Source organism: Heteronotia binoei, chromosome 12 (assembly GCF_032191835.1).
Source record: "Heteronotia binoei isolate CCM8104 ecotype False Entrance Well chromosome 12, APGP_CSIRO_Hbin_v1, whole genome shotgun sequence".
In the NCBI taxonomy this organism is placed as follows: domain Eukaryota; kingdom Metazoa; phylum Chordata; class Lepidosauria; order Squamata; family Gekkonidae; genus Heteronotia; species Heteronotia binoei.
The window spans coordinates 5,277,879-5,301,855 of NC_083234.1; the positions used below are offsets into that span (position 1 = coordinate 5,277,879).

At 51.0% G+C, this 23,977-nt stretch overlaps 1 protein-coding gene across 1 annotated transcript in view; it reads left to right on the forward strand.

Moving 5' to 3' along the window:
• Positions 1–23,520, forward strand: part of ZBTB16 (zinc finger and BTB domain containing 16) — a 285,483-nt gene extending 261,963 nt beyond the window's left edge. Inside the window, exons 5-7 of the mRNA XM_060251069.1 lie at positions 5,283–5,453; positions 14,600–14,767; positions 23,271–23,520. Of these exons, the coding sequence (XP_060107052.1) occupies positions 5,283–5,453; positions 14,600–14,767; positions 23,271–23,500 (569 nt within the window). The 3' untranslated portion in view covers positions 23,501–23,520. The remainder of the gene's footprint in view (positions 1–5,282; positions 5,454–14,599; positions 14,768–23,270) is intronic.
• Positions 23,521–23,977: the final 457 nt, after the last annotated feature.

Here is a 23,977-nt window from a genome sequence, read left to right on the forward strand (position 1 = left end):
CAGGCCCCACCTGGAGGTTGGCAACCCTAAGAGAGCTTTAAGTTTCTTGGGACCTGGATAAGCAAAACTGGACTGCCTCCCCTGAGAGCATGCCACGTTCCTGAGATCTCCGTGGTCATGGGAAGCTCCTCTGGAGATTCTCCAAAAGTCTGTGTTGGAGGACAGTGTATTTGAACTGTTATTTTATAGTATGGCTCAAGACCTCCAGTTGAAGGAGCTCATTTTTAAAACAGGAAAATTTTCCAGGTCGCCGTGAAGTAGAAGGTGGTTTTGACCTTTGTTGGAGAAGAGCACTTTATTTATTCATTTTATTTGTTTTATTGGATTATTGTTATGAGCTCAGGGTGGCTCACAACAATAAAACATATTTCAAATTCTGAACTCTAACAATTAAAAACATTAAACAGATTAAACAGTGAGCAATTAAAAAAACAACAACATTAAAAGCAATTTGAGGCGAGTGTTGTTTCCAGTGTATTCAGCCCTCTTTAGGTATCCTCGTATCTCAGTTGAAGGCGAGTTGAAATACAAGTTGTCTCATAAGTGTTGCAGAAACTGGGGAAGGTCCATGGTCTTTGGAGACCCTGGGTGCTATGACCTTCTTTCACCTCCATCACCTCTTCTTTCAAAAAGTACTCCTGCCTAGAACCAAACTCTCCTCCTATAAGCAGACCTCATTTTGAGCAGGAGCTCGCAGCTCTGCTCACGACCTGAGTTCGACCCCCGGTGGAAGCTGGGTTTTCAGGTAGCCGGCTCGAGGTTGACTCAGCCTTCCATCCTTCCGAGGTCGGTAAAATGAGTACCCAGCTTGCTGGGGGGAAAGTGTAGATGACTGGGGAAGGTGATGGCAAACCACCCCGTAAAAAGTCTGCCGTGAAAACGTTGTGAAAGCAATGTCACCCCAGAGTCGGAAACGACTGGTGCTTGCACAGGGGACCTTTCCTCACAAGGAGCAGAGCTCCGGAACTTCTAAATTTCATTGTACTCTTTCTTTCTTATGCATCCCCCCTCCCCAAATACTTGCTTCTGGGTCCATTGTTCCGAACCCCCTGTGAGAAATCTTGCTTAACTTGAAGATTGACAAACGTTCTAATATTTCCCCCCACAAAAAATGGGAAATAAGCAAAACGTATCAAGCAGACAGATAGCAATATAACCTGCCCCCGTGGCCACATGGTAGAATGCAATTTTAAAAGTATGATGAGAGTATGGTTTTACTATGACAGTTATAATTCAAGAAGCATTTTAAGGTAGATGCTGAGCCGAGATTAATCTGGTGATGTCAGGGGTCTGTAGCATATGCAAATCAGTTGTGCAAAATCAGTTGTGCTAATGAGGAACAAAACACCTCTTTTTCTACAAAAATACCCCCTGCCTATAAGACTGTTTCTCAAAGTTCCTACATTTCCAGCTGGCTGTTGTAATATAAAATGCTTTGCTATTATTCCTGGCCCTCAGCCCTTCTTCTCCCCTTGCTCTCTGCAACCTGCAACGAGGCAGTTTTTAGAGCGATAGTTAATATTTTATAATTTTATCCTTTCAAAAATTGCCTCTCGCCGACGGGTCTTGCAAAAAATGCATTAGGAAACGCATTCTCTTCCCAATTGCGACTGATGGAATTGCAGAGCGGCTGCCGACACATCATAACACTCCCTTCTCCCCCGCCCCCCACTTTTTAATCTGCCTTTTCTTATTTTATTATTTTATTTTAATTTGCTTCCTAACTAGTTTAATCAGGTTTCATTAGAGAAGATGTTTTTTTGCTAATATGCTCTTTGATAACAGCTTCTGATGTGACTGTCTCAAAGTGGTCGGAACGTGCGGAACAGGGGAAGGGGGCGTGGCCGTGGGGAGGCCATTTTGTCCCTGGCAAACCTGAGCAGACTTCACAGAAATCCAGAAGCTGCAATCCAAATAAATGTATCTTCTGTGTGTGTTTTTTAACGTCTGCCAGAAACAGCGAGGGCTGGAGTCCCATTCAAGACAAGGCTTGCCAAGTCCAATTCAAGAAATATCTGGGGACTTTGGGGGTGGAGCCAGGAGACATTGGGGGTGGAGCAAAGATCAAGGCTGTGACAAGCATCATTGAACTCCAAAGGGAGTTTTGGTCATCACATTTCAAGGGACCGCACATCTTTTAAATGCCTTCCTTCCATAGGAAATAATGAAGGATAGGGGCACCTTCTTTGGGGGCTCATAGAATTGGACCCCTTGGTCCAACCTTTTTGAAACTTGGGGAGTATTTTGAGGAGAGCCACTGGATACTATACTGAAAATCTGGTGCCTCTACCTCAAAAAACAGGGCCCCCAGAACCCCAGATACCTGTGGATAAATTCTCCATTATTTTCTATGGGAATAATCTCCATAGGGAATCATGAGTACCCAGCAGACATTTCCCTCCCCTCCCCCGCTTTCTGATGACCCTGAAGCAGGGGGAGGGCCTCCAAACCGGGGGATCCCCTGCCCCCACCTGGGATTGGCAACCCTATTCAAGACCGTGCTCGTGGTCAGTATCCTTTCAGTGAGCAAAAAACTGCGAATCCAATGAAACAAGCGGGCAGCCGTGTTGGTCTGAAGGAATAGAAAAAAGCAGGAGACGTGCAACTTGTCTGTTGCTTTCTTCAAATGAAATGAAACAATGCTGTTCCTTTTCTTGAATTGCCCTTTCTTTTACTTGGATCTAAGCAAGCTGCTTGTCCCCTTTACTACAAAATATGCCTCTTCTGAATGCCAGGATGGGGTCCAAGTGTCCAACTCGACTCTGGGAAGGAAAAAAAGGAAAGGTCCCCTGTGCAAGCACCAGTCGTTTCCAACTCTGGGGCGACGTTGCTTTCACAACGTTTTCACGGTAGACTTTTTACGGGGTGGTTTGCCATTGCCTTCCCCAGTCATCTACGCTTTACCCCCAGAAAGCTGGGAACTCATTTTACCGACCTCGGAAGGATGGAAGGCTGAGTCAACCTCGAGCTGGCTACCTGAAAACCCAGCTACCACCGGGGATTGAACTCAGGTTGTGAACAGAGCTTAGGACTGCAGTACTGCAGCTTTAACACTCTGTGCCACAGGGCTCTAGGCTCTGGGAAACTAGAGTTCAAACATCGTTGTGTTGTGAAGGTCAAAAGGAGGAGGAGGAGGAGGTAGATATTGGATTTATGCCCCACCCTCCACTCATAGGCTCACAATCTCCTTTTCCTTCCTCCCCCACAACAGACACCCTGTGAGGCGGGTGGGGCTGAGAGACTTCTCCCAGAAGCTGCCCTTTCAAGGACAGAATCTCAGAGCGGCCTACAATCTCCTTTCCCTTCCTCCTCCACAACAGACACCCTGTGAGGTGGGTGGGGCTGAGAGAGCTCTCCCAGAAGCCGCCCTTTCAAAGACAGAGTCTCAGAGAGGCCTACAATCTTTTTTTATCTTCTCCCCCCACAACAGACACCCTGTGAGGCAGGTGGGGCTGAGAGGGCTCTCCCAGAAGCTGCCCTTTCAAGGACAGAGTCTCAGAGCGGCTCACAATCTGCTTTCCCTTCCTCCCCCACAACAGACATCCTGTGAGGCGGGTGGGGCTGAGGGGGCTCTCACAGCAGCTGCCCTTTCAAGGACAACCTCTGCCAGAGCTATGGCTGACCCAAGGCCATTCTAGCAGGTGCAAGTGGAGGAGTGGGGAATCAAACCCGGTTCTCCCAGATAAGAGAGCTCTGGCTGACCCGAGGCCATTCCAGCAGCTGCAAGTGGAGGAGTGGGGAATCAAACCCGGTTCTCCCAGATAGAAGAGCTCTGGCTGACCCAAGGCCATTCCAGCAGCTGCAAGTGGAGGAGTGGGAAATCAAACCCAGTTCTCCCAGATAAGAGAGCTATGGCTGACCCAAGGCCATTCCAGCAGGTGCAAGTGGGGGAGTGGGGAATCAAACCCGGTTCTCCCAGATAAGAGAGCTCTGGCTGACCCAAGGCCATTCCAGCAGGTGCAAGTGGAGGAGTGAGGAATCAAACCCGGTTCTCCCCTTGGGGAGAAAGGCGGGATATGAATCAAGGAAGTAAAAAATGTGCCTGAGATAGGGCTGCCAAGTTCCCGGGCTGGATGGAGGTTCCAATTGAGCCAGCAGGGCACTGGCACTATGATGTCACTCAGAAGTGATGTCATCATGCCGGCGACGTCATGTGTCGGGCACCCTAGGAGCATCCAGGGAAACTCTATGGTTTTCCCAGACACTCTAGCAATGGCCGGGCTCTATGGCTGGAAGCTGCGGGGGGCTTGGCAACCCTAACCCGAGAGTACATTGGCAGAGCCTGATGATCTCTCCAAAGGCAGAGCAGTTGCTGGCTCAGGGAGGCTGTGATCGGAGGGGTGCAGCTGGACAGTCCAGGTGGGTGAAGTGCCCTCAGCTCCCCTCTTACTTATGGTGACCCCATGAATTAATGACCTCCAAAACGTGCTGCCGTTGACAGTCTTGCTCAGGTCTTGTGAACGCGGGGTCCTCGTGGCTTCCGCGATGGAGTCCGTCCACCTCGTGCTGCCTCCTCCTCTCTTCCGGCTGCCTTCAGCTTTTCCTGCCATTCTTGTCTTTCCCAGGGACTCTCGTCTGCTCCTCGTGTGACCAACGTGTGATAGCTCAGTTGAGGCATTTCAGCTTCTAGTGGGAGAGTTCAGGCTTGATTCGATCTAGAACCCACTGGATTTCTTTTTTTAACGGTCCACAGTATCACGCAAAGGACAGTGAGGTTTTTGAGAATGTCTGTTCCAACTTTCAGATGTTCGTGGTGCAATCCTGGCAACTGGAAGGGCCCCAACCCGCCAGCAGGGTGGAAGCCGCCACTGGATCCCCACCCCCCAAAGAGCCCATCACCACGACACAATGACTTCAATTACACAATGACGTCATCACGACACAATGACTTCATCCGGAAGGGACGTATCAAGCCAAGCACATCACATGGGACACTCTAGGAATTCACTTGAAACTCAGTGGTTTTGCACAGGGACACTCTAGCAATTTGAGGGGGAACCCTGTGGTACCATAGAGTTCTCCCCCAAATTGCTAGAGCATCTCCACATGAAACCATAGAATTTCAAGCAAATTCCTAGAGTATTCCATGTGATGTGCCCAGCGAGATATGTCAATTCCAGATAACATCATTGCACTCATTGCACTCTGGACATGCGTGAGAAAAGTCTTGGCAACCCTAGCGACCGGACTGGAGCCTCTGCTAGTTCCAGGGTGGGAAATGCATTGAGATGGTGTTCTAGACTGTTGACCAGCCCTTTCTTTCCTCCTTGTCCTCCCCACAGGCTCTGACATGGCCGTCTTCTGCCTCCTCTGTGGGAAACGGTTCCAGACTCAAGCCGCCCTCCAGCAGCACATGGAAGTCCACGCAGGGGTGCGCAGCTACATCTGCAGCGAGTGCAACCGTACCTTCCCCAGCCACACGGCCCTCAAGAGGCACCTGCGCTCCCACACGGGTACGTTGGGGCAGGGAGACACGGAGCCCCTCTCAAGGCTTCTGTGCTCTACAGAGAGAAGGGAGGGCTTCCATTCTAGGGGGATTCTGGGGTTCCCCTCTTTTAAATGATGTCACATGTGTGCTTCCAACAATTTGGGCCAGAGGGGGATGTACACATGTAGTGTACACGTGGGCTGGTGGTGGAAACTGCCATCAGTTTGCAGCCGACTTATAAACAAAGGTAAAAAGTAGTCCCCTGTGCAAGCACCGGGTGGATACCGACCCATGGAGTGACATCACATCAGGATGTTTTCACGGCAGACTTTTTATGGGGTGGTTTGCCATGGACTTCCCCAGTCATCTACACTCCACCCCCCCCCCCCCCCCCAGCAAGCTGGGTACTCATTTTACCAATCTCGGAAGGATGAAAGGATGAGTCAGCTTCTGCCAGGATCAAACTCAGGTCGTGAGCAGAGCTTGGGCTGTAGGACTGCAGCTGACCACTTTGCACCACAGGACTCCTCCTTAGCCAACTTCTGGTGACCCCCATAACCAAGGTTCCTATGTAAAGGCAGGCTATGGCAAACCACCTCTTGGGGTCACCACAGGCCAGTTGAGACTCAAGGACAAAAAAGGGGGGGAACCCCTTAGAAGAAGAAGAAGAAGAAGATATTGGATTTATATCCCGCCCTCCACTCCGAAGAGTCTCAGAGCGGCTCACAATCTCCTTTCCCTTCCTCCCCCACAACAGACACCCTGTGAGGTGGGTGGGGCTGGAGAGGGCTCTCACAGCAGCTGCCCTTTCAAGGACAACCTCTGCCAGAGCTCTGGCTGACCCAAGGCCATTCCAGCAGGTGCAAGTGGAGGAGCGGGGAATCAAACCCGTTCTCCCAGATAAGAGTCCGCACACTTAACCACTACACCAAACTGGTGACCCAACCGGAAGCAGCAAAAATCCCAAATATGTCTTCTGAGCTAGGGGGCTCTACACAGGGCCAGCGCGTGACAGAAGGCAAGGTAGGCCTAGGGTACCACCTCGCTGCGGGGGCAGGCGCCACATCCCCGCTCACGCCAACCCTGACAGTCCGCTTCATTCTTTCATTGCTCTGACAGCTCAAAGTGAAGGAAGAAGGCCCCAGCCCAGCTCCCTTTGAAGCGAGAGAGGCGGAGCAGGGGGTGGGCCAAGTATTCTTTCTTGGCTCCGAGTGATCAGAGCTGAGAAAGAACACTTGCGCAAAGCACAACGGCACGATGAATCATAGAATCATAGAGTTGGAAGGGACCTCCAGGGTCATCTAGTCCAACCCTCTGCACAAGGCAGGAAACTCACAAACCCCTCCCCCTAAATTCACAGGCTCCTCATTGCTGTCAGATGGCCATCTAGCTTCTGTTGAAAAACCTCCAAGGAAGGAGAGCCCACCACCTCCCGAGGAGGAAGCCTGTTCTACTGAGGGATTGCTCTAACTGTCAGGAAATTCTTCCTAATGTTGAGCCGGAAACTCTTTTGATTTAATTTCAACCCATTCGTTCTGGTCCTACCTTCCGGGGCCACAGAAAACAATTCCACCCCATCACATGATCTGGACACCATACTTCTGTTGATACTTGAAGATAGTGTTCATATCACCTCTCAGCTGCCTCCTCTCCAGGTTAAACATCCCCAGCTCCTTCAACCTTTCCTCATAGGACTTGGTCTCCAGACCCCTCACCATCTTCGTCACCCTCCTCTAGACCCGTTCCAGCTTGTCTATATCCTTCTTAAAATGTGGTGCCCAAAACTGAACGCAAGACTCCAGGTAAGGTCTTACCAGAGCAGAGTAAAGCGATACCATCGCATCACATGATCTGGGCACTATACCCTCACTTTCAGGTGACGTCATCGTGTCCCGTGCGCTTTGCGCATGCAGTTTGAGTCCTGGGGAGGTACAGGATTCTGCCTGGGGTGCCAGAACCCCTAGCACCTGGGCTGGGTCTACATAACTTGCTGCTGCGCCCTGAGAGACCCACATGGGTGTCTACAAGCCTGCCCCCCTCTCTCTTGCTGCACTCCATCCTCGGTGGGGATTGATGCTCCGGCGCGGCGCATTCTCTCCACTTTGCCTCATTGCTATTCCATCCTCTCCCGCTCCATTTGCCTCCAGCGCTGCGTGTTTAGCATCTGCAGCTGTGTTGGGTAAACGGGCCAGCCGAGCTCCCAGCGACAGATCCCTGATTGACTTGGCCGGCTACAGAATAAAGCCTTCAGCTCTGCTGGCTGGCCAGGCGGTTTACAGGGGAACCTCCCCCCACCCCACCCCATTGGTCGTCCCGCCTGCCAAAGGACACGCCAGGTGATGCTGCGGAAGCCGGGTCACAGGTGCAGCTGACTGGCCGGAGGGGGCACTAATTAGTTCCCCTTCGTCCCGGACTTCATGTCAGCCTCATTAAGGCACTCCACAACGTTAATCAAAATGCCATAAATTGGATTGTGTGTGCGTACGTAACAACTGGCGGCTGTCTTAGCGGTGACGGGCTTAGAGGCTTGTTCCCTCTGCACAGATGACAAAGCAGGTGTCTCCAGCCAGGTTTCCTGAGGATCTAGATTTTGATTCCTTTCATGGGGGTCATGAAAGCTGCCAAGGCCTTTTGGAAAAAGGTTTCGGGGCTTAAAGCCGGAGCTTTCTAGGCAACGGGAAAGGAACAAGAAGATGGCTAAAGAAATCACCGAGGACTTCAGAGAAGGCTGGCACTCCAGGATGCAAAGGGTCCTGGTGAAGATGTGCTTTTTGTTGCTCTTGAAAAATCCACATAAATGTTGGGGCTGCAGAAGGTCCTCTGACCTTGGTGTGGGATTCCTTGGCATGCAGAAGGTCCCCAGGTTCAGCCCTGGACATCTCCAGTTAAAGGCTTGGGGAACACAAGAACACACCTCACTCTGCCTTCTCCTGAACCAGACCCCACTTCATCCATCAAAGTCAGTATTGCCTACCCAGACTGGCAGCAGCTCCCCAAGGTCTCAGGCAGAGGCCTTACATAGAAACACAGGGCTGGAAGGGAAAGATAGAGCTTTCCCATCACCTGCTGCCTGGTTCTTTTAACTAGAGATGCTGAAGATTGAACCTGGGACCTTCTGCATGCCAAGCATATGCTCTAGCACTGAGCCATGGCCTCTCTCCTCTGAAGGTGCCGTGGATTGAACCTGGGACCTTCTGCATGCCAAGCAGATGATCTTCCTCTGAGCCAGGGCCTCTCCTCTCTGAAGGTGCTGGGAATTGAACCTGGGACCTTCTGCATGCCAAGCAGATGATCTTCCTCTGAGCCATGGCCTCTCCCCACTGAAAGTGCTGGGGATTGAACCTGGGACCTTCTGCATGCCATGCAGATGCTCTACCTCTGAGCCATGCCCTCTCCCCTCTGAAGGTGCTGGGGATTGAACCTGGGACCTTCTGCATGCCAAGCAGATGCTCTACCTCTGAGCCATGGCCTCTCCTCTCTGAAGGTGCTGGGAATTGAATCTAGGACCTGAGCCATGATCTCTCCCCTCTGAAGGTGCTGGGGATTGAACCTGGGACCTTCTGCATGCCAAACAGATACTCAAGCACTGAGCCATGGCCTCACCCCACTGAAAGTGCTGGGGATTGAACCTGGGACCTTCTGCATGCCATGCAGATGCTCTACCTCTGAGCCATGCCCTCTCCCCTCTGAAGGTGCTGGGGATTGAACCTGGGACCTTCTGCATGCCAAACAGATGCTCAAGCACTGAGCCATGGCCTCCCCCCACTGAAAGTGCTGGGAATTGAACCTGGGACCTTCTGCATGCCAAGTAGATGATCTTCCTCTGAGCCATGATCTCTCCCCTCTGAAGGTGCTGGGGATTGAACCTGGGACCTTCTGCATGCCAAACAGATACTCAAGCACTGAGCCATGGCCTCCCCCCACTGAAAGTGCTGGGAATTGAACCTGGGACCTTCTACATGCCAAGCAGATGATCTTCCTCTGAGCCATGGCCTCTCCCCTCTGAAGATGCTGGGGATTGAACCTGGGACCTTCTGCATGCCAAACAGATGCTCAAGCACTGAGCCATGGCCTCCTCCCACTGAAAGTGCTGGGAATTGAACCTGGGACTTTCTACATGCCAAGCAGATGCTCTAGCACTGAGCCATGGCCTCTCCCCAGAGGAGAAAATTGGGGAAGCCCTTGTCTCCCTGTGTTCCTGAACAACGTCTACCAGCCTCAGTAGGCCTTTTTGGGCCAATGCCCTGACTTGGAATAAGATCGCTGCATTTGTTCCCAAGTCCCAAAAATACAGCACCAGGACTTGCCACATTCATGGCTTTTTAAGAAAAGGCTCAGCAATACCCGCAAAACTTTATTGCAGGATTGGAATTGATGAGGTCCTAATTTAGGGGAGGAGGGGGGCTCTTAGGTGGCAGGGGGCGGGGGAGACAAATAAGCCAGAGAAAGTAAAATATCACTGTAAGGAGGAAGTGGAGGCAGCAGCCGGCGAGTCTATAACGAGGAGGACAATTTATGCTCAGGCACGAGTTGGGTTTGACATGGAGATAATGAAAAAGCGTAGGTCATTGTGGATGACTTAAGCCTTCAGCAGCTGAGGAAAATGTATGAAATGCGGGGAGCATTACACGCTTGGTGGTTCCGCACATCTGCAGCGGGGCAAGTGAAATACGGTGGCCCATTCTTTACCATAAACTTGTGGTCGGCGGATACGCGGGCCCAGAGAAAATTGTAATTACACTGACAAGACAAATCAGCGATATTTAAATATTCATGAACAAAGTCTGGGGCGATCAATCTATCTTTATTGTCCTTGCGTCGGCTTCTGTAATAAATAAGGAGGAGCCGGGGGTGGTGGTGTGTGTGGATTGGGGGGGGGGGGGGCTCACCTTTCTCAGGAAAGGAGGGATCCTGGGGGGGGGGGGGTGGGAGGGCAAAACGGTTCATTTACCCAGGGGATTCAAGGTGGGGCTTTTTAGTGCCTGACCCCCTAACCACTCCTCTCCCCCTCCTCCCAGAAAAGCAAAATGCAAGAGGCACCACAGGGCAGCTGGAAGTTCAGGCTGCACAGTCGCTACCGAAATCAAGGAGAAGCTATGCATGAGCACCGTTCTCCTTTGTTTCAATGAGAACTCCCCTGTGGGTCATGCCCCACGGTCCGAGGCAGCGCGCAGATTCCAAATGGCGGCTGCAGAGGCTTAAGTTATAACAAGCCATTTAATCTCTATAGTGCTACAAAATGTATTGCCTTGATTATGTAATAATAATAATACGGGTCTTTTTGTAGCAGGAACACCTTTGCATATTGGGCCACAAACCCCTGATGTAGCCAATCCTCCAAGAGCTTACAGTAGGCCCTGTACAAAGAGCCCTGTAAGCTCTTGGAGGATTGGCTACATCAGGGGGTGTGGCCTAATATGCAAAGGAGCTCATGCTAGAATTCCACCCCTGGGCCACACACCCCTGATGTAGCCAGTCCTTCTGGAGCTTACAGTAGGCCCTGTACAAAGCGCCCTGTAAGCTCTTGGAGGATTGGCTACATCAGGGGGTGTGGCCTAATATGCAAAGGAGCTCATGCTAGAATTCCACCCCTGGGCCACACACCCCTGATGTAGCCAATCCTTCTGGAGCTTACAGTAGGCCCTGTACAAAGAGCCCTGTAAGCTCTTGGAGGATTGGCTACTTCAGGGGGTGTGGCCTAATATGCAAAGGTGCTCCTGCTACAAAAAGACCTGTATTATTATTATTATTAGTGCCACCTTTCTGCAAAAGTAGCTGACAATCAAAAGAACAAATCAGTGGAAAATAATTAAAACTTAAAATATGGGCATAAAGAAAAAGAAGAAGGTATTGGATTTATATCCCACCCTATACTCTGAATCTCAGAGTCTCAGACCGGTCTCAATCTCTTTTACCTCCCCCACTCCCACAACAGACACCCTGTGAGGTAGGTGGGGCTGAGAGAGCTCTGACAGAAGCTGCCCTTTCAAGGACTGCTCTGCCAGAGCTCTGGCTGACCCAAGGCCATTCCAGCAGGTGCAAGTGGAGAAGTGGGGAATCAAACCCGGTTTTCCTAGATAAGACTCCAAGCATTTAACCACTTCACCAGACTGGCTCTCAAGAGACTTAGAAAAGTGATTTACCATTGCTTGTCTCTGTGCAGCAGCCTTGGTCTTCCTTGGTGGTCTCCCATCCAAGGACTATGGCTGTCCTTGCTTAGCTGTCCTTGCTCTCTCTTGGGGGTTTCATTTATGTTGAGGGAAGAGCTGTGGCTCAGTGGAAGAGCCTCTGCTTGGCTTGCAGAAGGTCCCAGGTTCAATACCCGGCAGCTCCAGGTGAAAAGAATCAGGTAAGAGGTAATGTGAAAGACCTCAGCCTGAGACCCTGGAGAGCCGCTGCTAGTCTAAGTAGACAATACTTTTATTTTTATTTATTTATTTATTTAAGATTTGTATCCCGCCCTTCCCACAAGTGGCTCAGGGCGGCATCAACAATACTGATGTTGACTGACCAGGTGTTGGATTCAGGATAGAGCAGCGTCATGTTCATGTGCACAATTTGTTCAAGCTTTGCCTGCTGCCTAGAACGGTGCTAAGAGGGATCGCTCCTGGGAGACAGTTCCTCAAGTGAGGTGCCACAGTAGAGAAGGCCTTGCAATTTTTTCCTCCCACGCTTCATTGGGGCACCAGATCATTTATGCAGACAACAAGAGGAGACAGAATGACAGATGTTGTTGAACATGCTTTGAATGTGTCTCTAGTGAGCATCCAACCGCCTCTCTTCTTCGTAGCGGAATTTCTGCCACCCACATCTCTTCCCCCTAAGTCCCACGTTGCCAGCGGAAGGTCACAAGAACATGATGCATGCATTTCCTGTACTGCACATCCTTTTCCGTAATGGCTTGTGACTTCAATAATAAAAATAAATGTGACGGAATCCCATGTCCTTGCATAAACTCCTTCCTAATTAACTCAAGTTATTTAACCCACAAGCAGAGAGTGGGAAGTTGCGCCAGCCGAAGAGAGTTCCAGAGTAGAAAAGCCCCAGAAAACTTGAGCAACTGAGTCAAGCTGTGCACAGGCTCCAGGAAAAGTAACCTACGCAGGGGTCATTTTGTAGAAAAATAGGTGGAGCTCATTAGCGTAACTCATTAGTATATGCCGCTGCCCCCCAGCCGAAAGCAACCCGAGGCAAGAATGGAGAGCCCCAGGTGAGCAAGGCCTTCTTGGGCTAGCTAGAGATCCAGCCGGCCCAAGCAGGCCTCGCTCACCTGGGGCTCTCCTGGGCTGCCGCCCCCCAGTCAAAAGGTCAGCAAGCCACCCAAAATCACATAAGAAGTGGAGAAAGGTTAATGAGGGCTGCTGGGGTTGTGGCAAAGCTCCTGGTGGCTGGCTGGCTGCCTGCTCTCCTCATCCAGGGATTGTTATCTCAATGGACAAGGCAGGTGGGGATGAAGAGGGAGAACCTCAGAAAGGCTCAGGAGCTGTGCTCCTGTGAGCTCCTGCTGAGTCTGAGGCCTCCTTTCAGAGCAGCCGTTTTCTTCAGGGGTACACCAATTAGGGTTGCCAATCCCCAGGTGGGGGCAGGGGATCCCCTGGTTTGGAAACCCTCCCCCCGCTTCAGGGTCATCAGAAAGCGGGGGAGGGGAGGGAAATGTCTGCTGGGAACTCTATTATTCCCTATGGAGATTTATTCCCATAGAAAATCATGGAGAATTAATCCGCGGGTATCTGGGGCTCTGGGGGGGTCTTTTTGGGGGGGTAGAGGCACCAAATTTTCAGTATAGCATTTAGTGACGCTCCCCAAAATACCCCCCAAGTTTCAAAAAGATTGGACCAGGGGGTCCAATTCTATGAGCCCCAAAAGAAGGTGCCCCTAGCCTTCATTATTTCCTATGGAACTTTGGAGTTCAATTATGCTTGTCACAGCCTTGATCTTGGCTCCACCCTAATGTCTCCTGGCTCCACCCCCAAAGTCTCCTGACTCCACCCCCAAAGTCCCCAGATATTTCTTGAATTGGACTTGGCAACCCTAACACCAATGCAAAATATGGTTTCAGCATCAATTGAGACTGATAAACACAACAGGTGAAATATAGGAGCACAATAAGTCCCCAGATATTATATAAACATTTTAAAAAGGTAAAGGTAGTCCCCTGTGCAAGAGCCCCGTGGCGCAGAGTGGTAAAGCTGCAGTACTGCAGTCAGAGCCCTCTGCTCACGACCTGAGTTTGATCCAGGCAGAAGCTGGGTTCAGGTAGCCGGCTCCAAGTTGACTCAGCCTTCCATCCTTCCGAGGTTGGTAAAAGGAGTACACAGCTTGCTGGGGGGAAAGTGTAGATGACTGGGGAAGGCAATGGCAAACCACCCTGTAAAAAGCCTGCCATGAAAACGTTGTGAAAGCGACGTCACCCCAGAGTCAAAAACAACTGGTGCTTGCACAGGGGACTACCTTTCCCTTTAGTCCCCTGTGCAAGCACCAGTCATTTCCAACTCTAAGGTGACGTCGCATCAGGACGTTTTCACGGCAGACTTTTTACGGGGCGGTTTGCCTTGCCTTCCCCAGTCATTTACACTTTCCCCCAGCAAGCTGGGGACTCATTTTACTGACCTCGGAAGGATGGAAGGCTGAGTCAACCTGGAGCCAGCTACCTGAACCCAGCTTCCATCGGGATCAAACTCAGGTTGTGAGCAGAGAGCTCGGGCAGCAGTACTGCCGCTTTAACCGCTGTGCGCCACAGACATTTGACACACTTCCTAATCTATAACAAATAGTAACAATTGTTATTTGACCATTGTTCATATCCATACAATAATCGAAATCCTCACTTCCTCTTCTTGAAAAAAAAGAGCAACAATCCCATCCCTCTTTAGATCCATGAACAATTTACTCCTGTCCTGTGGCTCCTAATAAAGATTCGAGTCATTATAAAACGCTGAGAAAGTTGTACCAAAACCACCTGGGTCCGTTTGCTCGCTGTAGATTTCAGTCTTCATCTGTACTAGTGGAAGCGACTTCCCCGTTGAATGAGTATTACCAGTTCTTGTGGACCGTCGGATGGCTGAAAAAAAGTCCACTGTGGGAGCAAGACAGAGTGGGTGCTAAAAGCTCCGACATGGAGAAAGGATAACCCTGTCTGATGTCCCAGCTAATTTCCCTTCTTGGTTGCAGGGGACCACCCTTACGAGTGCGAATTCTGTGGCAGCTGCTTCCGGGACGAGAGCACTTTGAAAGGCCACAAGCGCATCCACACTGGAGAGAAGCCCTACGAATGCAACGGCTGCGGGAAGAAGTTTAGCCTCAAGCATCAGCTGGAGACCCACTACAGGGTCCACACAGGTACCAGCCCCACCTTCTTGAGCCACCAGCTCTGGCAAAGCTCTCAGCACTGGTAACGCCGGGGGGGAGGAGAGTGGGCCAGATGAAGACCTGGCTCAGGTTGCTCCCCCCCCCCCACCATGCCAAGGGGGAAGAGCGGCTAAGAGCAACGGGAAGTGACCGCCACTTGAAAAGCGGGGTTGAAGAAGAGATTGGCTTTATGTCTCACTCAGAACGGCTTACTCAGCTCCGGGTGTCTGTTGTGGGGAGGAAGAAGGGAAGGGAAGGGAAGTAAGTGTTGGATCAACATCTGGAGCAGAGGTCCATCAGTGGCTCTTAGCCACAGCGTATCGCTGGAACTCTCTGTCTGGGGCAAGTGATGCTCTGTATTTTTGGTGCTTGGGAGGAGCAACAGTGGGAGAGCTTCTAGCGTCCTGGCCCCACTGGTGGACCTCTTGATGGCACCTGGGTTTTTTGGCCACTGTGTAACACAGAGTGTTGGACTGGATGGGCCATTGGCCTGATCCAACAGGGCTTTTCTTATGTTCTTATTGGCTACAGCATATTATTGGAACTCTCTGTCTGGGGCAAGTGATGCTCTCTTCTTAGTGCTTTTTTTTTGGGGGGGGGGGCAACAGTGGGAGGACTTCTAGTGTCCTGGCCCACTGCTGGACCTCCTGAAGGCACCTGGGTTTTTTGGCCACTGTGTGACACAGAGTGTTGGACTGGATGGGCCATTGGCCTGATCCAACAGGGCTTTTCTTATGTTCTTATTGGCTACAACATATTATTGGAACTCTCTGTCTGGGGCAAGTGATACTCTCTTCTTGGTGCTTTTTTTGGGGGGGGGGCAACAGTGGGAGGACTTCTAGTGTCCTGGCCCCACTGCTGGACCTCCTGGTGGCACCTGGGTTTTTTTTGGCCACTGTGTGACACAGAGTGTTGGACTGGATGGGCCATTGGCCTGATCCAGCATGGCTTCTCTTATGTTCTTATGTAAGCCGCTCTGAGTGGACATAAATCCAATCTCTTCTTCAACCCCGGTTTTCAAGTGGCAGTCACTTCCTGTTGAGAGAACAGTCCTGAGAGAACTGGGACTGATCCAAAGTCACCCAGCAGCTGCATGTGAAGGAGTAAGGAACCAAACCCCGTAATAAGTAATAAGGTGGGGCAGAGAGCTCTCCCAGAGCTGCTATTGAGCAGAACAGCTGAGAGAACTATGACTGACCCAAGGTCACTCAGCTGGCTGCATATGGAGGAATGGGGAATCAAACCTGGTTCTCCCAGATTAGAGTCTGCACACTGAACCACAACACCAAACTGGCTCTCAGCTGGGGTTGCTAACCTCTAGGTGCAATACTCCCTCTAAGCTGTGGAGTCTCGTGTGAGCAAAAATCCTGCTTTGTGAGCTACTGGCATTAAAGTTGTGCGTAAGCAATTTGACTGCTGCAGAAGTTAGTGTGCTCTGGGCTTCCTCCTTCCTGAGCTAAGTCAAAAACGTGTGAGCCGGAGGCTAAAAAACTGTTGAGTTAGCTCACACTAACACAGCTTAGAGGGAATGCTGTCCTGGTGGTGCTCGGAGATCTCCTGGAATTGCAACGTCCCGCGGTGACCAAGATCAGTTCCCCTGCAAAAAATGGCTGCCTTGAAGGGTGGACTTTAGGACATTATACCCAGCTGATGTGTTAGGCAAATTGCCCTAAAAATAGGGTTCTGGGGAATTTAGCGTGGTGGGCAATCAGCCTTTTAGCGAGATCTTGAGAACCTATATATACAGAAGGCGTCTGCTTTGGAAATCACCCAATAACAAGGAGATTTGGTCTAATAATAATAATAATAGGGGGTTTATTATAAAATAAAGGCAAACATACAAGGGTATAAAATCATACAACATACATACAGGCCTAAGGAAACAGATTTGAAATGGACAGAGGGGTAACACAAGGGTAAAAAACATAGACAGGGTATACGACCTGATCCTGGTGGTTAAGGTCCAGTCACAACTAGAAGTTATAGACATGCACTGCGATGTGCCCATGCCTGATGCGCCTTACTTAGAGTAGGGAGGGAGGAACAATCTGATTACATGTTGCTCAGGCCAAGAGATCATATATATAATCTTAGGAAGGGGTGAGGCCCTCCCAGAAAATGGGGTGGCTTGCAGTGGGCAGTGATGCTTCTTTCCTGGGTACCTGATTGGTTGCTCGCCTTAAGCCAATGAGCAGAACTACGGTAACTCTAGTCCCCTGAATGGTTCTCCAGGTCACAATAGATAGTGCTGGCTTAGTAATGTCCACCCAATAGGTTACAAAAGGTAAGGGTATGTGTTAATGGTTTGGGCGGTTCAGCAAAGATACCCTGAGGAGAGGCAAGCATAGAAAACAAAGAATCTGTCCAGGTGTCAGACATTACCATAGCAGTAGACAAAGAGAAACTGAGTCGCAGAAAGAGCCAAGGAGATGGCTGATTAATCAGTAGCTGAGGGTAAGGGTGTGAGTGATACTTACCAGCAGTCCCCATCGTTGTTATGCATCCTGTTTGGGTGGAGGTGGAGGAACTGGGTGGGGTTGCACTGAGAAGAGGCCTCCAGGGGATGCCCAGAACAAAATCTCTGCTGGGTCCACTCCATTTCAGATGGAGTGTTTTCTTGGCCTGTTTCTGGTCAGACTCCATTTTGTTTTCAGAAATAAGAGGCCCACTCTCTCTCCCTAGGTGTTGGGGTGCTCCGTATTAACAGGCAGCGCCTCTCTGGTCTTTCTGTCACAAGAGCCTGGCAGCCTTGTTTCATAAAGGGAAGGGGGCACGATACCCTCTAAGCTGAGTTAGCGTGAGCTAGCTCACAGATTTGTAGCCTCCGGCTCACACATTTTCGTCTTCGCTCAGGAATGATGACCCCAGAGCACAGTAATTGACGCCGTAGCTCACCACGTTAATGCCAGGAGCTCAGAAAGCAGAATTGTTTTGCTCACAGGAAGTTGCAGCTTAGAGGGGGAAATGGGGGGGCTTCCTGGGTTGGTGTCACGTTCTCAGAGCGCAGGCAGGCAGGAGTCCAAAGCCAGTCAAAGTCCAGGAATTCAAGCAGGAGCCAAAAGCAAAATTGCAAACTGGAATCAGAAGTTAGTGTCCAAAAGCCAAAGGGTCAGGGTGCCAAGGAATTCAAACTGGTCAGGATCAGGAAGGAGTGTGGATGTAAGCCAGAGAATAGACTTGTTGCTTCCACAAGGTTACCAGGTCCTGGTTGGGAGCTATATGGGAGCCTCAATCAGCCTGCTCCGTGGGTGGCAGCGACTCTGCTAGAACTCAGCGCTGAGAGATCTGAAGCATTGGCATGCCTCATGTCTTTGCTCTGAAAGTTCTTTCTGGAGCCGGCTCCGAACTCTTGAGATGGGAGGGGGAGAGCTTGGAGGAGATTGATTGTCAACAGCCGGCACTGGTGCCTGGAATGTGGGGAGAGTAATTGAAGGGCCAGCTGCTGGTTGTTCGACTGAGGAACTGGCTGGCAACTCTTCCAGGTCTGTTAACCCTTCCAGCTCCCCCTCGTCAGGGCTCATGACAGCTGGGGTCAGTAGCAGATCTCCAGTCTGGAGCAAGTTTTGAGGGGTGGAGATCTGTGTCCCCTCTGATCTGAATTAGCGTGAGCTAACTCACAGATTTTTAGCCTCCAGCTCACACATTTTTGTCTTAGCTCAGGAAGGGTGACCCCAGAGCACAGTAATTTATACAGTAGCTCACAACTGTAATGCCAGTGGCTCACAAAGTAGAATTTTTGCTCACAAGACTCTGCAGCATAGAAGTAACATTGGTGGAGACAGTTCTTCAGGCCCTGTGGACTCTGGAGCCATGTAGGGTTTCTTGCACCGCCCCCCCCCCTTTCCATCCTGCCGCCATCGCTGAGATTCCGCCCACCAAGAGGGGTCAGACTCTTCGGGGAGGGGGAAGACGGCAGCCTCTTTGTGGCATTCCTGGTTTCTCACTGGCAGCCGGCGAGCCACACAAGTATTGCAAATAGCCGATCGATATTGAGATCGCTTTTGCTGTTCGTTACTTCATTATTCGCTCTGTCTGTGCAGAGAGCAGGTCTCAATACTGAGAAGGCCGGAGTAGTTAATTACGGCGTTGAAATGAGCCCTGAGGCTTCCAACCTTGGCCGCCCATGTACAGTAGCAGAAATAATCCTCCGGAGAACCCGGAGAAGGAAGGGGGAGGAAGGAGTGGGGCAGCGGAGAGCTGAGGCAGAGAAAGATCCAGAAGGACTGGGCCACCACAGACGTCTTTGGAATCCCCTCTTTAATCATCCCTGCAAAATGAAAATTAGCATGGTATATGCAGGGGGTTTTCACCCTTTTTGCTGTGGGTACCTCTGGAATTCTGACAGAGGTTGGTGGGGGCCTCTACAAAATGGCTGCAGCAGAATATCAGTGAGAGAGCTTCTGTGTAACCTTCTTCCAACATTTATGAAAGGTTGAAGGAGCTGGGCCTGTTTAGCCTGAAGAGCAGGCAGCTGAGAGGTGATACGATCACCATCTTCAAGTACTTGAAGGGCTGTCATGTAGAGGATGGTGTGGAGTTGTTTTCTGTGGTTTCTCAGTGGAACAGGCTTCCTCCTCAGGAGGTGGTAGGCTCTTCTTCCTTGGAGGTTTTTCAACAGAGGCTGGATGGCCATCTGACAGCAATGAAGATCCTGTGAATTTAGGGGGAGGTATTTGTGGGTTTCCTGCATTGTGCAGGGGGTTGGACTAGATGACCCTTGAAGTTCCTTCCAGCTCTATGATTCTAGGATTAGAAAGAACTTCCTGACCATTTGAGCTGTTCCTCAGTGGAACAGGCTTCTCCCTCAGGAGGTGGTGGGCTCTTCTTGCTTGGAGGTTTTTCAACAGAGGCTGGATGGCCATCTGACAGCAATGAAGATCCTGTGAATTTAGGGGGAGGTATTTGTGGGTTACCTGCATTGTGCAGGGGGTTGGACTAGATGAGGTTTCCAGGACTTTGAAAATACTATAATTTTGGATTTTACATATTTCATTGACAGGAAATTTGTCTCGCAGTATGAAGTAAAAGTAACAGGTGCTTGCGGCCCTTCTGTGAACGTGACAGTACAACTGCATCGTCAGCGTAGAGCAATAAAGGGATAACGATTGGCCCAAGTTTAGAGAGGGGGCCAGATCATTCAGGAATAAATTAAACAAAAAAGGGGCTAGAATGCAACCCTGTTCGACTCCCCAATTGGAAATGATCTCTGAAGGTTATGGACCTAGGTCACTGTATCGCACTTGACAGCATTTAAGGGAATACATTTTACAAGTAGGCGTTTATCCAGACCCATGAATGACCCTGGAGGTCTCTTGGAGAGCCAGTTTGGTGTAGTGGTGAAGTGCGCAGACTCTTCTCTGGGAGAACCGGGTTTGATTCCCCACTCCTCCATTTGCACCTGCTGGAATGGCCTTGGGTCAGCCATAGCTCTCTTATCTAGGAGAACCAGGTTTGATTCCCCACTCCTCCACTTGCAGCTGCTGAAATCGCCTTGGGCCAGCCATATCTCTTGCAGAGTTGTCCTTGAAAGGGCAGCTTCTGGGTCAGCTCTCTCAGTCCCACCCACCTCAAAGGGTGCCTGTTGCGGGGGGAGAGGATATAGGAGATTGTAAGCCGCTCTGAGACTCTGTGAAAGGGGCTGTTCAACTAGAGAGCCAGTTTAGTGTAGTGGTGAAGTGTGCAGACACTTCTCTGGGAGAACCAGGTTTGATTCCCCACTCCTCCACTTGCAGCTGCTGGAATGGCCTTAGGTCAGCCATAGCTCTCATAGAGAGCCAGTTCGGTGTAGTGGTGAAGTGTGCAGGCTTTTCTCTGGGAGAACCAGGTTTGATTCCCCACTCCTCCACTTGCAGCTGCTGGCATGGCCTTGGGTCAGCCATAGCTCTAGCAGGAGTTCTCATTGAAAGGGCAGCTGCTGTCAGGGCTCTCTCAGCCCCACCCACCTCACAGGTTGTCTGTTGTGGGGGAAGGAGATAAAGGAGACTGTAAGTTGCTCTGTGTCTCTGTGAAAGGGGCTGTTCAACTAGAGAGCCAGTTTAGTGTGCGGACTCTTATCTGGGAGAACTGGGTTTGATTCCCCACTCCTCCACTTGCAGCTGCTGGAATGGCCTTGGGTCAGCCATAGCTATCACAGGAGTTGTTCTTGAAAGGGCAGCTGCTGTCAGAACTCTCTCAGTCCCTCCCACCTCACAGGGTGTCTGTTGTGGATGAAGGAGATAAAGGAGATTGTAAGCTGCTCTGAGTCTCTGATTCAGGGAGAAGGGTGGGGTATAAATCTGCAATTCTTCTCCTATGATTCTGTGATTTTTTGGCAGCAGCTTTGCGCAACAGGAAGTCTTTTAAAATGAACGTATTATTTAAAACAAATATTGTCTTGTTTCTGGCACTCTCACCTGCAAAGATGGAGAGGTCCCGCCCTGCCCGGTACACAAAATGCCCGAGCGGCCCTGCAGCATTCATGGCTGGTTTTATTCCGCCGGAGCTACATGAGCTGTAAAATTCCAGAGGAGCACCAAAAAGGCGCCATGTGCAACATTGCTGCATAATTCAGCTCTCTTGGGATGTAAGAGGCCCTGGCCTGGGATGGGCCGGGCTAGCCCAGCCTCATCAGATCTGAGAATCATAGAATCATAGAGTTGGAAGGTACCTCCAGGGTCATCTAGTCCAACCCCCTGCACAATGCAGGAAACCCACAAATACCTACCCCAAATTCACAGGATCTTCATCGCTGTCAGATGGCCATCTAGCCTCTGTTTAACAACCTCCAAAAAAGGAGAGCCCACCACCTCCTGAGGAGGAAGCCTGTTCCACCAAGGAATCGCTCTAACGGTCAGGAAGTTCTTCCTAATGTTGAGCCGGAAATTCTTCTAATTTAATTTCAACCTATTGGTTCTGGTCCTACCTTCCGGGCCACAGAAAACAATTCCACCCCATCCTCTCTAGGACAGCCCTTCAAGTACTTGAAGATGGTTTTCCTATCATCTCTCAGCCACCTCCTCTCCAGGCTAAACATGGCCAGTTCTTTCAACCTTTCCTCTCCAGACCCCTCACCATCTTCGTCGCCCTCCTCTGGACCCGTTCCAGCTTGTCTATATCCTTCTTAAAATGTGGTGCCCAAAACTGAACACAAGACTCCAGGTGAGGTCTTACCAGAACAGAGTAAAGTGATACCATCAGATCACGTGATCTGGACACTAGACTTCTGTTGATACAGCCCAAAATTGCATTTGTTTTTTTAGCCACCGCAAAAAGCTAAGCAGGGAAGCTAAGCAGCGAGCTGACTTATGGGGACCCCATAGGGTTTGCAAGCCGTTCAGAGGTGGTTGGCCATTGCCTGCTTCTGCGTAGCGACCCTGGACTTTCTCGGTGGTCTCCCACCCAAGTCCTGACCAGGGCCGGCCCTGCTTAGCTTCCGAGATCAGATGAGATCAGGCTACCTCGAGCTCTCTAGTTCAAGGCAAAAGATATTCAGAGGTGGTCGGCCATCGCCTGCCTCTAAGTAGCAACCCGGGATTTCCTTGGTTGGTGGGCTCCCATCCATATTCTAGCCAAGGGTGACCCTGCTTAACTTCTGAGATTGGGGTAGCCCGGGGGTGACCAAACTTGCTTAAAGTAAGCACCACACAGAATAATCATCAGATGTTTGAGAGCCAATGACAGGGAGGAAGGGAAGGAGGAGGGAGGGAAGGGAGGGAGGGAGGAAGGAAGAGAGGGAGGAAGGAAGGAAAGAAGGAAGGAAGGAAGGAAGGAAGGAAGGAAGGAAGGGAGGGAGGGAGGAAGGAAAGGAAGAAGGGAGAGAGGAAGGAGGGAAGAGAGGAAGGAAGGGAAGGAGGGAGGGAGGAGGGAAGGGAGGGAGGAAGGGAGGAAGGAAGTTAAGAAGGAAGGGAGGAAGGAAGGGAAGAAGGGAGGGAGGAGGGAAGAGAGGGAGGGAGGAAGGAAGGGAAGAAGGAAGAGAGGGAAGAGGGAAGGGAGGGAAGAAAGGAAGGGAGGAAGGAAGGAAGGGAAGGGAAGAAGGAAGGGAGGAAAGGAAGGGAGGGAGGAGGGAAGAGAGAGAGGAAGGGAGGGAGGAAGAAGGGAGGGAGGAGGGAAGGAAGGAAGAAGGGAGGAAGGGAAGGAAGGGAGGAAGGCAACTTTAACTTTAAATGCATTCTCCCAGCCACAACTGGCTTGGCTTGGAGAAGTGATGTAAAGAGAGCAATACCTTCTCCAAGCCGGCTGACAGGACGGTGGGGGCTTCAAGAGCCACACGATATGTGTGAAAGAACCACAGTTTGGCCACCGCTGGGCTAGCCTGTGTGTGTGTGGCTAAAAACTCAGACAGGTGGGCTGAATCTCTCGTAAAGATCAGCGGCCCAAAGGAAGCCTTCCCTTGGTGCTGGGCGCCCCAAACGCGTTGGTGTTCTTCTCAGAGGCTCGTGATCTTCTTCCAGGGTCAGTCGCCCACCCCTGCCGCCTCCTCCCTGCTGTGCCAGTGACTCTCCTTTGCCCCTTGCAGGCGAGAAGCCCTTTGAGTGCAAGCTGTGCCACCAGCGCTCCCGAGACTACTCGGCCATGATCAAGCACCTCAGGACCCACAACGGAGCTTCGCCCTACCAGTGCACCATCTGCCTGGAATACTGCCCCAGCCTTTCCGCCATGCAGAAACACATGAAGGGCCACAAGCCGGAGGATATCCCCACTGACTGGAGGATAGAGAAGACCTATCTGTACCTTTGCTACGTCTAGAGGAAGGGGACGAGAGGAGGGACAGGTGGAACAAAGGACTGGGCAGCACCCCGAACCCACCCCGGCCGCGCTCTCCTCTTCTTCCCCCCTTTCTCTACTCCCTTCCCTTGCCTGCTTTCTGTCCCCCTCAGTCATCTTCTTTCTGGCTTGCTGGCGCAGTGAGAAGGGAAGGAGAAGAGGGAAGGCCCGGGAGAAAAAGAAGCCAGTCTAGGTCCAGCCCTAGGCTGAAGTGCCCCCCCCCCAGGCTTTGTGTCCCTGGGTGCAGAAGGGTCTGGGGCGCCAGATGTCATTTGAAGCTCTACCTGTGAAGCTCCTGGGCCATTCCGTTTCACTGCCATGGTCCCCCTCCCCCACCCCGAAACGATGGGGAAAGTTGTGTTGCCAGGGAGTGAAGCATCCTCTGTTACATACGTCTTGCCTCTTCCCATAAGCCAGGACGCAAGAAAAGGCACACCAGTGAGAGGCTCCATGTCCAGG